Below are 12430 nucleotides of genomic sequence, written 5' to 3'. Positions count from 1 at the left end.
CTTGGATTTGGAAAAATTCACGGGAATGGCATTAAGCGGACCGGGTCACGTGATGTGTGTTTATCATTTCCCTTATTATTTTGTCAAATATATAAGTGTATTTTTGTTATAAAAATGGTCATTGAGATGTGGATGGGTAAGTGGAATAATGTGGAGGGTTTTAGGAAGCTACCAAGTGTCAACGGATCCACTTATGTCCGTTTGGACCCCTTGTCTTGAGTAAGGGTCTCAATGGACCTAATGGACCATCCAAATCAGAATCTGAGCTTATACGGACAGAACCTAGACACATAACCATGCTGCTTGGACACATTTCATAACACTATCATAGGATCTGAAATTATTACCGAACGGATCTAAGACAACCAACAAAAGACAGTCAGACAGTCCTAAATCTGATTTTAATATATTGTATTATGAAAATACACTCTGGAATGCTAAACTCAAGGGCACCCTTGAAAAATGGGCTGCACGACACCATTGCGCATTCTCTTCTCTTTGAATTGCAACCATTATAAAATGCAGAATGGTGACGTGCAGCCAATTGGGGCGCCCTTTCAGCCCATTTTTGCAAGGGTGCCCTGTAATCTATCAGTAGGAGTTGGTGTTGAGTTTTGAAAGTCGTGAGGCAATAGCTTTTGGTACCATGTGAAACAACCAAATACTCCAAAAGCTTTAGTAGGGGTTGGTGTTATTTAATCATTTATACTTAAACATTCAAGTGCTTTAATTTCCTTTTTTCTTTATACTAAACCATACAAAAGGATTATCTGTAATTTGCCGATCAATATTGCTGGGAATCCTAAACATAGACAGGCCTATGGAGCTATCGGGGGGGGGGGGGGGGGGGGGGACCATTGATACCTCATTCAACCTGGGGCAACAACACGATGGATGATAGTGGCATAAGTCACGCAGTGGCCCCACCATGTGCATATGTACGCACCAGCGCACGGTAGAATTGACCTGCCTTCAATTCTTAACCTTAGCATATTGTCACAGGCCAGACAATCAGACATGTACGTCCACACTAGGGGTCCCACGGAAGCCTCGACTCCCTGATGGCAACATAGGACCCGGTCCCACACCAACATATCTCGTCTTAAATAATGGCTGAGAACATAGGACCGGGGCCCACACCAATAAATCTGCTCTTAATGGCTGAGAAAACAATGTAACGTAATTCACACCGTCTGTCTATTTTAGATTCCCCCCAGCCTCCCACCTACTGATCCGAAAACTAGTGAGGACCGTTGAATGTGCCAACTCAGCAATACGCGACACATCGCCGATGCTGACGTGGCTTGTACCTGCTCGTATCTCTTCTCGAGAGAAGAAAACGAAAGAACGGGTCTCGTTGCTATTATTCTCTTCTCAGTCCCACTATATATAGATAAATTAACTGCTGAAACTGCTTTTATCATTTCGCATACGCCACATTACATTGTCTGTATTCAGTTTTTCTTTTTCTTTCCTCTCTCCTTTCTTTTCCTCCAAAACCAGCTTAGGTTTTTGCGAATCTTACAATGTAAGTTTTCTTTCACTCTCTCTCTCTCTCTCTCTGATCTTGTGGATGAGGCAGAACAGTTAGGTTTTATATTTAATTTTCATTTTTCCGCTCGGTTTCTGTTTGATGATCTGTTTTTGTTCTCTTCTTAGAGATAAATTAGTATTTTTGTTGAGAAAATCGTGAAAAAGCAACTATTTTGATGATTTTTGGATTTGGAATGTGATTTTTGTTGAGAAGATCGTGAACAAAATGATGATCTTGATGATTTTTGATTTGGAATGTGCAGATGTCGAAACCTGGAGCTATGGATCTAGCATCTGGTCTCGGAGGAAAGATCGATAAGAAGGAAGTTCTCTCAGCCGTTGATCAGTACGTTTAGATTCCTTATTTTCCTTCCTTTAAATACAAATGAATGTATTTATGAGTACTTGAATGTGAACTATGAATGAAGTGCTGCTTTACTTCTTTTTTTCTGCTTTTCCTGAATCGACTGACTGATCTCGTCATTGCTCTTAGAAAATGACTTGTAGATCTGTTTTTTTTTTTTTTTTTCATTCAATGTTTCAACTTGTGTTAGTTTCATTTTCCTAGAATATCATCTATAAGTATAAGAGTAATATAATCTTAAGATGGAAAACTGAAGATCCCTTGCAATTAATGGAAGAATGTACATGGATGTTGATTTCAGAGGAATTTAAGCCTATCAATCTGATATTAATTTTAACCTTCAAGATTGACAGAGATTTTTAGATCTGGAGACACTGCAAGTAAGGGTTGAAACTTGAAACAGTCAGGATTTAATGGACTAAGTTGAAACTTGAAACAGTGAGGATTAAAATGACTAAGGGAAAATGGTTTTGACCTTAGTTGCTGTTAAAGCCAATCAGTTGATTCTGCATTTTTTGTGCTTCTTCAATATATAGATGGGACCAGTGAAACCTTAATTATAAGAAAAATATGCGACATTGGTGAAAACTGAAGATCCTCGATAATTTATGGAAGAATACATTTGGATGTAGTTTTCTAAAGAGGATAAGCATATCGATCTGAGATGAGTTAAGTAATCTATGTTACATGGATTCTTCTGTATTGTCGAAATAGTCGTGTCCAACGTGTCGGATTCCAATACTTTAGGATTCACTGCAACGCTTCTAGATCTCTTTTAATCTTTTTTTTTTTTCTAAATACAAAATTTACCTTTGTCACATGTTTTGAGTTTTATCTATCCTAATAGTAAGTTTTTAATATTGAAATAAAACATTATATTTACTTAACCTACCAAAATTCCCAACACACGACTGCATTATCATGTTAAAGAATCAAATTTAGTGGAATCAACGAATCCCTTTTTTTTCTTCAAGTTAGACAAATCCAACACTCGATGCCAATGTCAGATTCCTACACCCTTGTCCATACCCATCATCATAGTGAGTTATAAATCTCTATGCTTCAGTGAAAAATGAAGATCCAAGATAGTTTGTGGAAGAGTACATATCACCATACATTTATGAAGAATGTAAGAATGTCATTCTATGATGCGTTCAAGCAATAGATCTCTATGTTCCAAAAGTTTCAGTACAATTTTGGCAATCTTAGACATTCAAGCTTGGCAGAGAATTTTAGATCTGTAGAAATTACAAGAAAAGGTTGAAACTTGGAACAACATATGGATTGAAACAAGGCAAATTGTTTTGATCTGTGCAGCTGTTAATTCAATCAGAGGATTTCTACGATTTTCTGCTAAAGATGCTGTCAAGAAATGGATGTCGATTCTATCAACAACACATTATCATCATTATTGAAAGCATGGCTAAGCTGTACTTTCTGAAGAATGTAGGCGTACTGATGTGAAATAAGTTCAAGAAAACAGTTGTTTCAAAAGTTCGAGTGTCTTTGAAATTTCAGCAGTTATAACCACTGGATTTGGCAGAGTAATTTTAGATTTAGAGAAGTACAAGAAAAGATTGAAAATTGAACCAAGAGGTTTATTGATGTAGACTGGGATTGATTGCTGTCAGGATTGCAAAGCAGGAAGGCGATCTGGACCTCTTTGTAGCTTCTAAGTTAATATTGTGATCCTACAATTTGCTGCTTCAGCTGTGTCAAGAAATAGATATAGATTCTGTGACTGAAGTACAGCATGAATAGCATCAGAGGTTGAGTTGAGCTACTTATCGAAATACATGGCTATGGGACTAGGAGTGAAACCAAAAAATATACAGGGTTAAGTTCAAACTATGACAATTGATGTTTCTTCTTTGCTTGTGAAACCCTTTATGCATCATATACTCTTTGATCAAAATTCCTTATTTTGCATGAGCTGCTTAAATGCTGTCATCCTCGAGATGGTTGGGTGCTAAGTTTCATCGACAGGAGTTCTCCCTGGATCCCTGGACTGTCCTATAGAGTGAAAGGGTTGCCTAGAAAAATCCTTAAGATGCAATTCTTGAAAGTATGTCTTGGTTTTGAAGAGCTTGCTGATGCTTTGCCCAACCCAGTCCTAATTCACTCCATCTCAGCATCTGAAGTGAACCATCAGTCTCTTAGTCTCCTCAAAGAAATCACAAATGAACATCTTGGAGCTTTTATCCTGAATATCTTCCCATTTCATACTCATTTAGCAAATCAAGATGGAAGCATAGTGTGCCTATTGGGATTGTATTTATTGACTGTACCCTGCTCAAGATCTGAAAGTGGAGGAACTTGACTTAAAAATCCTGGGACCTTTGTATAATGTTCAATACAATCACCCATCAATGCCTTTTTATGTTGGTTTCCCTCTTAATGTTCAGGTAGCCTTCAGGCTGAGCAAATATTCCTTTCAGGCTACCGAAGTGAATTAATTCATTGCATGATCTTTGCTTCAACTGTTCAAGGCATGATGGTGGGTAAGAGCTGGAAAATAGCGATCTAACACTTCCTTTGCATGCTATTACATTCTCATATTTTACCTTAACTTGCATTGTGAATGATCCATTGCAATGATGCCTTTGTAGAGGTATTCACAATCGGCTATCTCTGTCACTTGAGGCATGTAAATATCTTCTATACCAAATCAGTGTAGTGATGCCACATGAATAGATGAGTGCAAATTTTGATATGTTAATGCTTCCTAGTGATGTAAACTACCGCATCTAGTTATCTTCTTGTTACTATGATATAGCCGACAATTTGAATTTACTGTTAACATGCGTGTCAACACTGACGTTTGTGTTGACACGTATCGACACTCCTTTCGACACTTGCAAAAGTACTGCTAGAAGTGCCACCCTTAATGGGGGCATATTGACACATTATTCTTCCGTGTCAAATGTGACTTACTGTTTTATTATCGAGTATTGTGTTTACCTCTTTTATTATTAACTCTTATTTTATTATTCACTATTCTTTAACTAATGTTTGCTATCATCCCCTCCTCTAAACCTAAAACCCTAAACAAACTCTTCCTCCATTATTATATTCATTGTACTCTATTGTTCTCACTTTCTTGCTCATGTTGGAGATTGAAGAGAACTAGATTAAATTGATGAATGCATTATTATTTGACTATCTCATCCTTGTTTTAGACTTAAATGAATGCCATATTTACCTTGCTGCAAATTATGATTAGTAATACGAATCTTATATGTATGTATGTGCCCCCGTTTCTAGAATTTTAAGATACTTTGTATCCATGTCAACACTCGACTCATGTATCTGTGTCCACATATCATATAAAAAAAATATGCAATTACCCACATGTTTTGTTTCTAAGTCGAGAGTCTAGTTGCATACTCATGCCCAAATTATATTGGAACTGATCGTGCAAAGTATGATGATTTTTAGTATTTTAAATGTTGCTTTCATGATCATTGTAATGATCGTAGTCAGCAAGTTTGGATTCAGGAATAATTTCGCGACAGAAATGTTCGGAAAAGTTCAAAAGAAGTGGGAAAAGATCAGGAAAACTTTGTAAAGATTCGCGTGCTTTCAAATTAAAGCACATGTGTTTATATATGAGAATAGAGTTCCTAAGGTGTCACCTGTTAAAGTATAAATGATAAATAACGCCTTTCTCCAACAGCTTAAGCTTTTGGAGAAGTTGGTAAGTTAACATATACATATATTGAATTGTATTTATTAACTCGAGTGATTTTTTAGCTTGTCGGTTAAGTAAATCCTTTACATTATAGGGATCATAGTTACAGCTGTCCTTGTTCACCTTTATAAGTTTTTTTTCTCAAATTCTCTCAATATATTTGGACTATATGTGAATTATTCACAAACTTGCAATTAAATTGAAAATTCAGAATTATTGAAATTTTTTATGAATTTCTTAATTATTCATTAATTTTTTGTCAAAAAATTTCCTACAAAAGGTTCATGAATAAAATGTGAATTTATTATTACTTACAAAATTTGGTGACAATAGCATGGTGATAATCAACAAGTCAACAATTTTGTGGAGATGTTTATATTTGTGTGCTGGTTATCATTCAACATTATGTTGTTGATTTTGGTAATGAGATTTTTTTGTAAAATAATATAGGTATGAGAAGTATCATGTCTGTTTTGGAGGGGAAGAAGAAGCCAGAAAAGCTAACTACGCGGACATGGTATGCAATTTTTAATATTATAGTTTTCTTTTTCTGAGTTTTTATTACACCTGACTTCCATATATGGCTTCTCCTCTTAGACACATATGGGTAAATTTATTTTATTTTACTTCAACTATCTGATAGTTGGCATGTTCTTATGGAAGCTTATTTTAGGAAAACATTCTTAGTGTGAAGTGCATTTGATGCAGAATTAAGAGAGGAAGTCTATTGCAATCTTTGGTCTATGCAAATCTGCCCAAATGTGACATCATGATACTGATTTCATTCCGTTCATGCCAAATAGAGCTGGTTTTCTTTCCATCTGAGTTCAGTTGTTACCTAAGCTTAATTGTCCATTCAGTTTTTACACTGATTATATTCTCATCCTGAATGATTGCATCCTAGACGTTTGATGTAACAAGAAACTATCAAGTTCTGGTTGTGGATAGATGTACGGATTGCCAATCATTATCTGCTGACTAATTTAACGAGATCAATCAAAATGTCATGTCATGTCTCTTCACTCAAGAAGTTCAAATAGCAAGTAAATGTTGTCTACACGCATGAATGTTGCGCGGAAACTTAATTTGGGTATGATCACTCTTGATGTTCTGCATATAGATAAAGACCTGAACAAAGAGCTTCACGTCCCAGCAATCCTCAAAATGATATTACTTTAGCTTTTTTATGTTTCTAGGCTTATAATAATGTAAAACATGCATGCATTGGCTTTGTGGAATGAATATGTTATTAAGTTTCCTAGACAATGGATGAGCATATGGGACATCTTGACTTTGAGGATTTAAGTGGCGTGGGACATACTTCTTATTTGACATTTAAACAGTTTACTTATTTTGACATATTATTCTAACAAAGTATATTCTAATTAGCAATATCTATCTAATGTGGTTCTCAGGTAAATAAATACTATGATCTTGTGACCAGCTTCTATGAATTCGGCTGGGGAGAGTCTTTTCATTTTGCACCCAGGTAACCATTACCTAATTGAAACTTGTATATGCATTTTATGCTAACCTGCAGAACATCTTTGCAATCACACAAATGTAGATGAATTAACAAGAGTTTATTTTAATCTTGCAGATGGAAAGGGGAGTCACTTCGAGAAAGCATCAAGCGGCATGAGCACTTTCTTGCTTTACAACTAAGTGTGAAACACGGAATGAAGGTTTTACCAGGCATCCCTTGCTTTATGAAGCACAAAATGACAGCGATAAAATTTAAGTTCAGTTTTGATTCTGTTCAAACTGGTAACGTTGAGTTTCTGGCTTTTCACTGTAGGTGTTGGATGTTGGATGTGGGATCGGTGGACCACTACGAGAAATTGCTAGATTTAGGTGAGTTCTCACTTCTCACAACTAGTTCTTCTTATCCTCAAACTGCAAAACTTCTGTTGATTATGAAAAAAAATTGATGGGGGCATTCTTACACACAATAGTAGTCACTATCAGGTTAAAACCATGCTTTCAAGTTTCAACTTGTTTTCATGGTTATGTATGGAGTTTTAAAAATCATACGATTAATTACAATAATTAATAAAACTGGTGTGCTACTGAATTACATTCCAATCCAAGAAGACCTGATCCCAATAACTCACCAAAATTCAATTGCAAGTAATTGATTAATGCAAATGGTAACTGCTTGGTGGAAGACTGTCCAACCCCTGGGTCTTTCGAGAATCAGAGACAATTTGCTCCATCTTAAAACTAATTTTGAGATCTTGTTCGCCGTGTTACATGCTCTTACCAAAACTAAACTTCATGCTTTAATAAGAAGTGTAACTTCATTATGCTTGCTTCTTACGTTTCACAGCACAACCTCTTAACCTTAGCCGTTATATCGAAAGGGCCATCTAGCCGTTATATCGAAAGGGCCATCTAGTGCACCTTTTAGTTTCCCTCCAAAAGAGCTTAGTAAGGCTAAATTTCTTTTCAAGCACGTCTTTTTTGTTCCTGTGTACTTCATTTACCTTAACTGTCCAGCAGATATAAAATTACCATCAATTTGGCATTTTGAGCATAAACAGTTACAAGGATTATGTTATGAATGAAGAAGACCTATTCATTATTATCCATTCATCAGATAATGTGTTACTCCTGAAGATGTTTCTCTTTGATATTCTCATTTTCTTGCATCAAATATCATCAGGTGTTACATATCAGTACATTGGTTAAAATGATTGATCAGAGAATGTTTTTATTTTAGTTCATCGGCTTCAGAAATCTCCTGGAAAAGAAGACTATTTCAAATCAATCCCATTTCCAATACAATCTCAACTTATTCATGAAAACCGAAATAAAGGAAATCATGTAATTTATAATTTTGAACTACCCTGTTTGGATTGCAAGAAAAATATTTCTGACGGAAATTTTTTATTGATTTTTTTCTTTCCACAATTTAGAGCAATATGATATGATTAAGGTTAATTTAGAGGAATATTATGATAGGTTGAAGGCTCCCCCCCCCCCCCCCCCCGAAGTAAAAATTGTATAGGGTTGGTTCAAGTTATCTTTTTTTGTATTTAAAAAAAAAGAACTTTTAGAAATATTTTTCCTTTCCAAACTTTTCCAGTAAATTCCTACAATCTAAACAGGATCTAAAAGGGAAAATGTTGTTCCCATTCAAATGCAGCTTTTGGCAAAAATTTTAAAGGTAAAATCAATTATATAATCCGGTTGCTTATTATTGCAATATATTTTCCGCAGACAACTGGTTAATGGCTTTTTGTATGGTTTGATTGCAGCTCAACATCCATTACGGGATTGAACAATAATGAATACCAGATATCAAGAGGAACAGTAAGTGTTTTATTTCTTTGTGTGAGGAAATGCATACTAAGACACGAGTTTCTTCGCACAACTTCGGTTCTTTTTTTATTGGGTTCCTGTTTTCCATTTTCTGAACCATTAAAAATATTAATGTCCTATTTAATTTTTATAGAATTTGCACTGACAAATTTTGCACGATAGGAACTCAACCGCTTAGCAGGTTTGGAGAAGTCCTGCAACTTTCTGAAGGTAAGTTTTCTTCTTTTCTATTTGTTTTTTCTGTACACTAAGTAAATTCTTTCTACTGTGTTAATGTTTGTTTTAGTCATTAGTCTTTTATAAAATATATCTTATTTCATAACTAGTCAACTCCTTGATGTACCCCTCTTTTTTCCTCCATGGTAGGCTGACTTCATGAAAATGCCAATTTCTGATAACACTTTTGACGCAATATATGCAATAGAAGCTACTTGCCATGCCCCAGATGCGGTTTGTGATTTAGATTTTGGCACTTTAGTTATTACTTGGCAATACCTCCAGATAATGGTTTAGTTTACAAATCCTATATATGTTTTAGAACTTCCATGTGATCTTTATTTTATGGTTGAAACAGCTTGGATGCTACAAAGAGATTTATAGAGTGTTAAAGCCTGGTCAGTGTTTTGCTGCATATGAATGGTGTATGACCGATTCTTTTGATCCTCAGAACGAAGGCCACCAGAAAATCAAGGTCATAGCCTAGAACATGATAACATCTCTCTCTCTCTCTCTCTCTCTCTCTCTCTCAGTGTGAGTAACATGAACTTTCCATGGAAACAGGCAGAAATTGAGCTTGGTGATGGCCTTCCGGACATAAGAACGACAAGACAGTGCCTTGAAGCTTTGAAGCTTGCTGGGTTTGAGGTAAGAAGCCTATGGCCTCTTTGGATACCTCAGAAAATTATTTTCATATAATCTTATAAGCAAATGGTTTTGTAGTCAAAAATGATGATTTTCAACTAATCGTTATAATGGTTTTAGAAATGATATAGTTAATTGCTTCCAAAGAGGGCTTAATGTCCTATTTGCAAATAAGACTAAATAAGACCAATTTTGGTAGTATCCAACGAGGTCTTAATGTCCCATTTGCAAATAAGACTAAGTTAAACCAATTTTCGTGGCATCCAAAGATGTGATGAAAGATAGCTGGATTTGGTCAAGCAATGTACTTTCTTTGGTGTTTCCACTAATTGCTTTTTCCTACTATTTTTTAAGGTTGTATTGGAGAAGGATCTCGCCGTGGGTTCACCTGTACCTTGGTATCAGCCTTTGGATTCAAGTAACTTCTCTCTGACTAGCTTCCGTTTGACAACTGTTGGACGTTGGTTCACAAGAAACATGGTACTTGAGATTCCTATGCTCCTCTCTTTCTGGATATTATTTTGAAGTTTGAAGAATTGCATTTGAGGGTGCCATTATTTTTCCTTTTTACATATCTTAGACACAGCTATTGATTGAGGCTTTTACTTTTATAGGTCCAGGTCTTAGAATTTGTGGGTCTTGCACCGAAAGGAAGTCAGCGAGTTTCATCTTTCCTGGAGAAAGCTGCAGAGGGGCTAGTTGAAGGCGGGAGGTGAGTGCGTGCACATAAACAACCACATCGCTGATATCGATACATATATACATATATTGATACACACACACACACATCTTTAAGTGAAATAAAATTTGTATTCAGTAGCAATAAGGTGTAAGCACTACCTAAAAACTGTAGCTCTTTTGGTAAACCATCACAGAGGGACAAATAATTCTTTCCCAAGGACTTTTCTTTCTTTTTGGTGAGTACCAGTAGGAAGGAAACCCATGAAGTAACTGTCACGGCCCTTGTGCTTGAACAATCCCAGATGTGGGACTGTTCCTCATGTCTTCTTGTGGACTAGACTTCTTGTTATGCGGTGTACTCCTACTCTTGCTTCAGAATCTCTTGATTATTAGTTGATTACGTCCTTTTTGTCCTGCGTTGGCAAAATCTATGAACTCAAGGAACAGTACTTAGTTTTGAAAATCCCGTTTTAATTGACCATAATTCTCACATCAACCTAAATACACCACCACATTTTTCACAACTCCTGTTTCAAAACACACTGTTTTCCATTAAACACATGCCTGCATGTTTGAGCTGCATATACAAACATTGCGTCTATGTATGTAGCACTCCTCAAATAGTCTCTGATTGGCTCTCTGCATCAGGGCCCACTCACAATTAACAACGCATTTGGTGTCATGTGAGTGGTCCACACATGTGTCCAATCAAAACTGCCGAAATTTCGGCTGTTAAAGGGGGGGGGGGGGGGCTACTGGATAAATGTTAGTGACTGATAATTATTTCATAATGTATTCCCCAGGAAGGAGATCTTCACACCCATGTACTTCTTCTTGGCTCGGAAGCCCCATTCGGAGGGTTGATGCTACTTCACTTGCTGTACAAGCTACATGAGGTTTGTAAGCTTGGTTCCCCCATTATATTTGAAGCAAAGTCGGCCTTTGTAGCTATGAAAATCTTGTATTTGATTCATCAGGTGTTGTTTGCTTTGTAAACTGCAACGAAAAAAAAATATCTGTATTTGTCTTATGTTGATTGGTTTTCCAGTCTGGGTTTTTATCTAAGGCCCTGTTGGCTTTGGATTTTGAAAACTGATTGCGAGTCCAAAACTTATTATTGGACTTAAAATTAGGGAAATGATATCCCCCCTAGATGGTTTCTGAGAGAAGGGTTCACTACTTGAGGATAAATTCACCCCCTTTAGCGTTTTCCTTTGCCTTTAAAACTTAACGAATAATATTGGGGGTCAATTTCCTAAAATTAAACATAACATTGAATCAAATAATCAGTTTTGGACTCATAATCGCTTCTCAAAATCTAAAACAAAGAGGGCCTAAATCAATTTACATTGAAGCTTTAAGATTATGACAACTGAATGTGAGTCCAAAACCAATTATTGGATTCAAAATCCCTTGAAGCTATAATATTATGACAACTGATTAAAGCCAATTATTGGACTCAAAATTAAACGTGATTTTGAGTCCAATAAGGGAAGTGATATGTCCGCCGGGTGTCCCAAGTAATCAAAAGGGTCGAATTAATCACTTCCCTCCAATAATCGATTTCAGTTTGGTTTCTATATGCAGTGTTTGGCCTAATCCATACATACTTCGAGTTTCACGGCGTAGTCTGAGCTTCACTGGGTTGACTCTCCATTGCATCAAAATTAGCCAATAGCCCATGCAAGCTGAGATTAATAAAAAGAGAATCCCTTTTCACTTTTGTGACGGACTATATCTTTGTTGCAACGGACTTTAGGCCCTGCTTTTTTTGGATTTTGAGAACAGATTGTGGGTTCAAAACTGATTATTGGACTCAAATTATCCAACAATCAGTTTTGGACTCACAAGTCACAATTCGTTCTCAAAATCTAGAACAAAAGTCTTGTCACTCTGAGTTTTAGTTTAAATTGAAGAAATTTGACTTGAGTCATTCTTTAAATCGGACTTCAAGTATGTCTCAACTAATTGGGAAG

General features: G+C 36.1%; 1 protein-coding gene across 3 annotated transcripts; it reads left to right on the top strand.

Moving 5' to 3' along the window:
• Positions 1-1276: 1276 nt before the first annotated feature.
• On the top strand, positions 1277-11484 carry LOC143845424 (cycloartenol-C-24-methyltransferase-like). Of its 3 annotated transcripts, none has more exons than XM_077353754.1 (14): positions 1277-1351; positions 1797-1879; positions 6039-6105; positions 7004-7077; positions 7189-7273; positions 7387-7442; positions 8849-8903; positions 9075-9122; positions 9279-9362; positions 9487-9603; positions 9693-9776; positions 10128-10253; positions 10388-10485; positions 11258-11484. In XM_077353754.1, the coding sequence occupies exons 1-14, from the start codon at positions 1292-1294 to the stop codon at positions 11316-11318; spliced, it is 1098 nt and encodes a 365-aa protein (XP_077209869.1). In that variant the 5' UTR covers positions 1277-1291; the 3' UTR covers positions 11319-11484. The 3 variants fall into 3 exon arrangements, with proteins under 3 accessions (XP_077209869.1, XP_077209870.1, XP_077209871.1); XM_077353755.1 differs by lacking the exon at positions 1277-1351 and adding an exon at positions 1375-1528; XM_077353756.1 differs by lacking the exon at positions 1277-1351 and adding an exon at positions 1553-1586.
• The last annotated feature ends 946 nt before the right edge of the window (positions 11485-12430 follow it).

The sequence above is a fragment of the Tasmannia lanceolata genome, unplaced genomic scaffold, assembly GCF_043159265.1.
Source record: "Tasmannia lanceolata isolate RefF3 unplaced genomic scaffold, GAP_Taslan_0.1 ptg000015l, whole genome shotgun sequence".
Taxonomy (NCBI): Eukaryota; Viridiplantae; Streptophyta; class Magnoliopsida; order Canellales; family Winteraceae; genus Tasmannia; species Tasmannia lanceolata.
This window is presented reverse-complemented; position numbering and strand designations above follow the sequence as displayed.

Coding starts and splice junctions, on each gene's coding strand:
- LOC143845424 (XM_077353754.1), top strand. CDS start 1,292: ATGCTGACGTGGCTTGTACCTGCTCGTATCTCTTCTCGAGAGAAGAAA. Junction 9,604..9,692: donor AAGGCCACCAGAAAATCAAG/GTCATAGCCTAG, acceptor CCATGGAAACAG/GCAGAAATTGAGCTTGGTGA. Junction 10,486..11,257: donor GGGCTAGTTGAAGGCGGGAG/GTGAGTGCGTGC, acceptor TGTATTCCCCAG/GAAGGAGATCTTCACACCCA.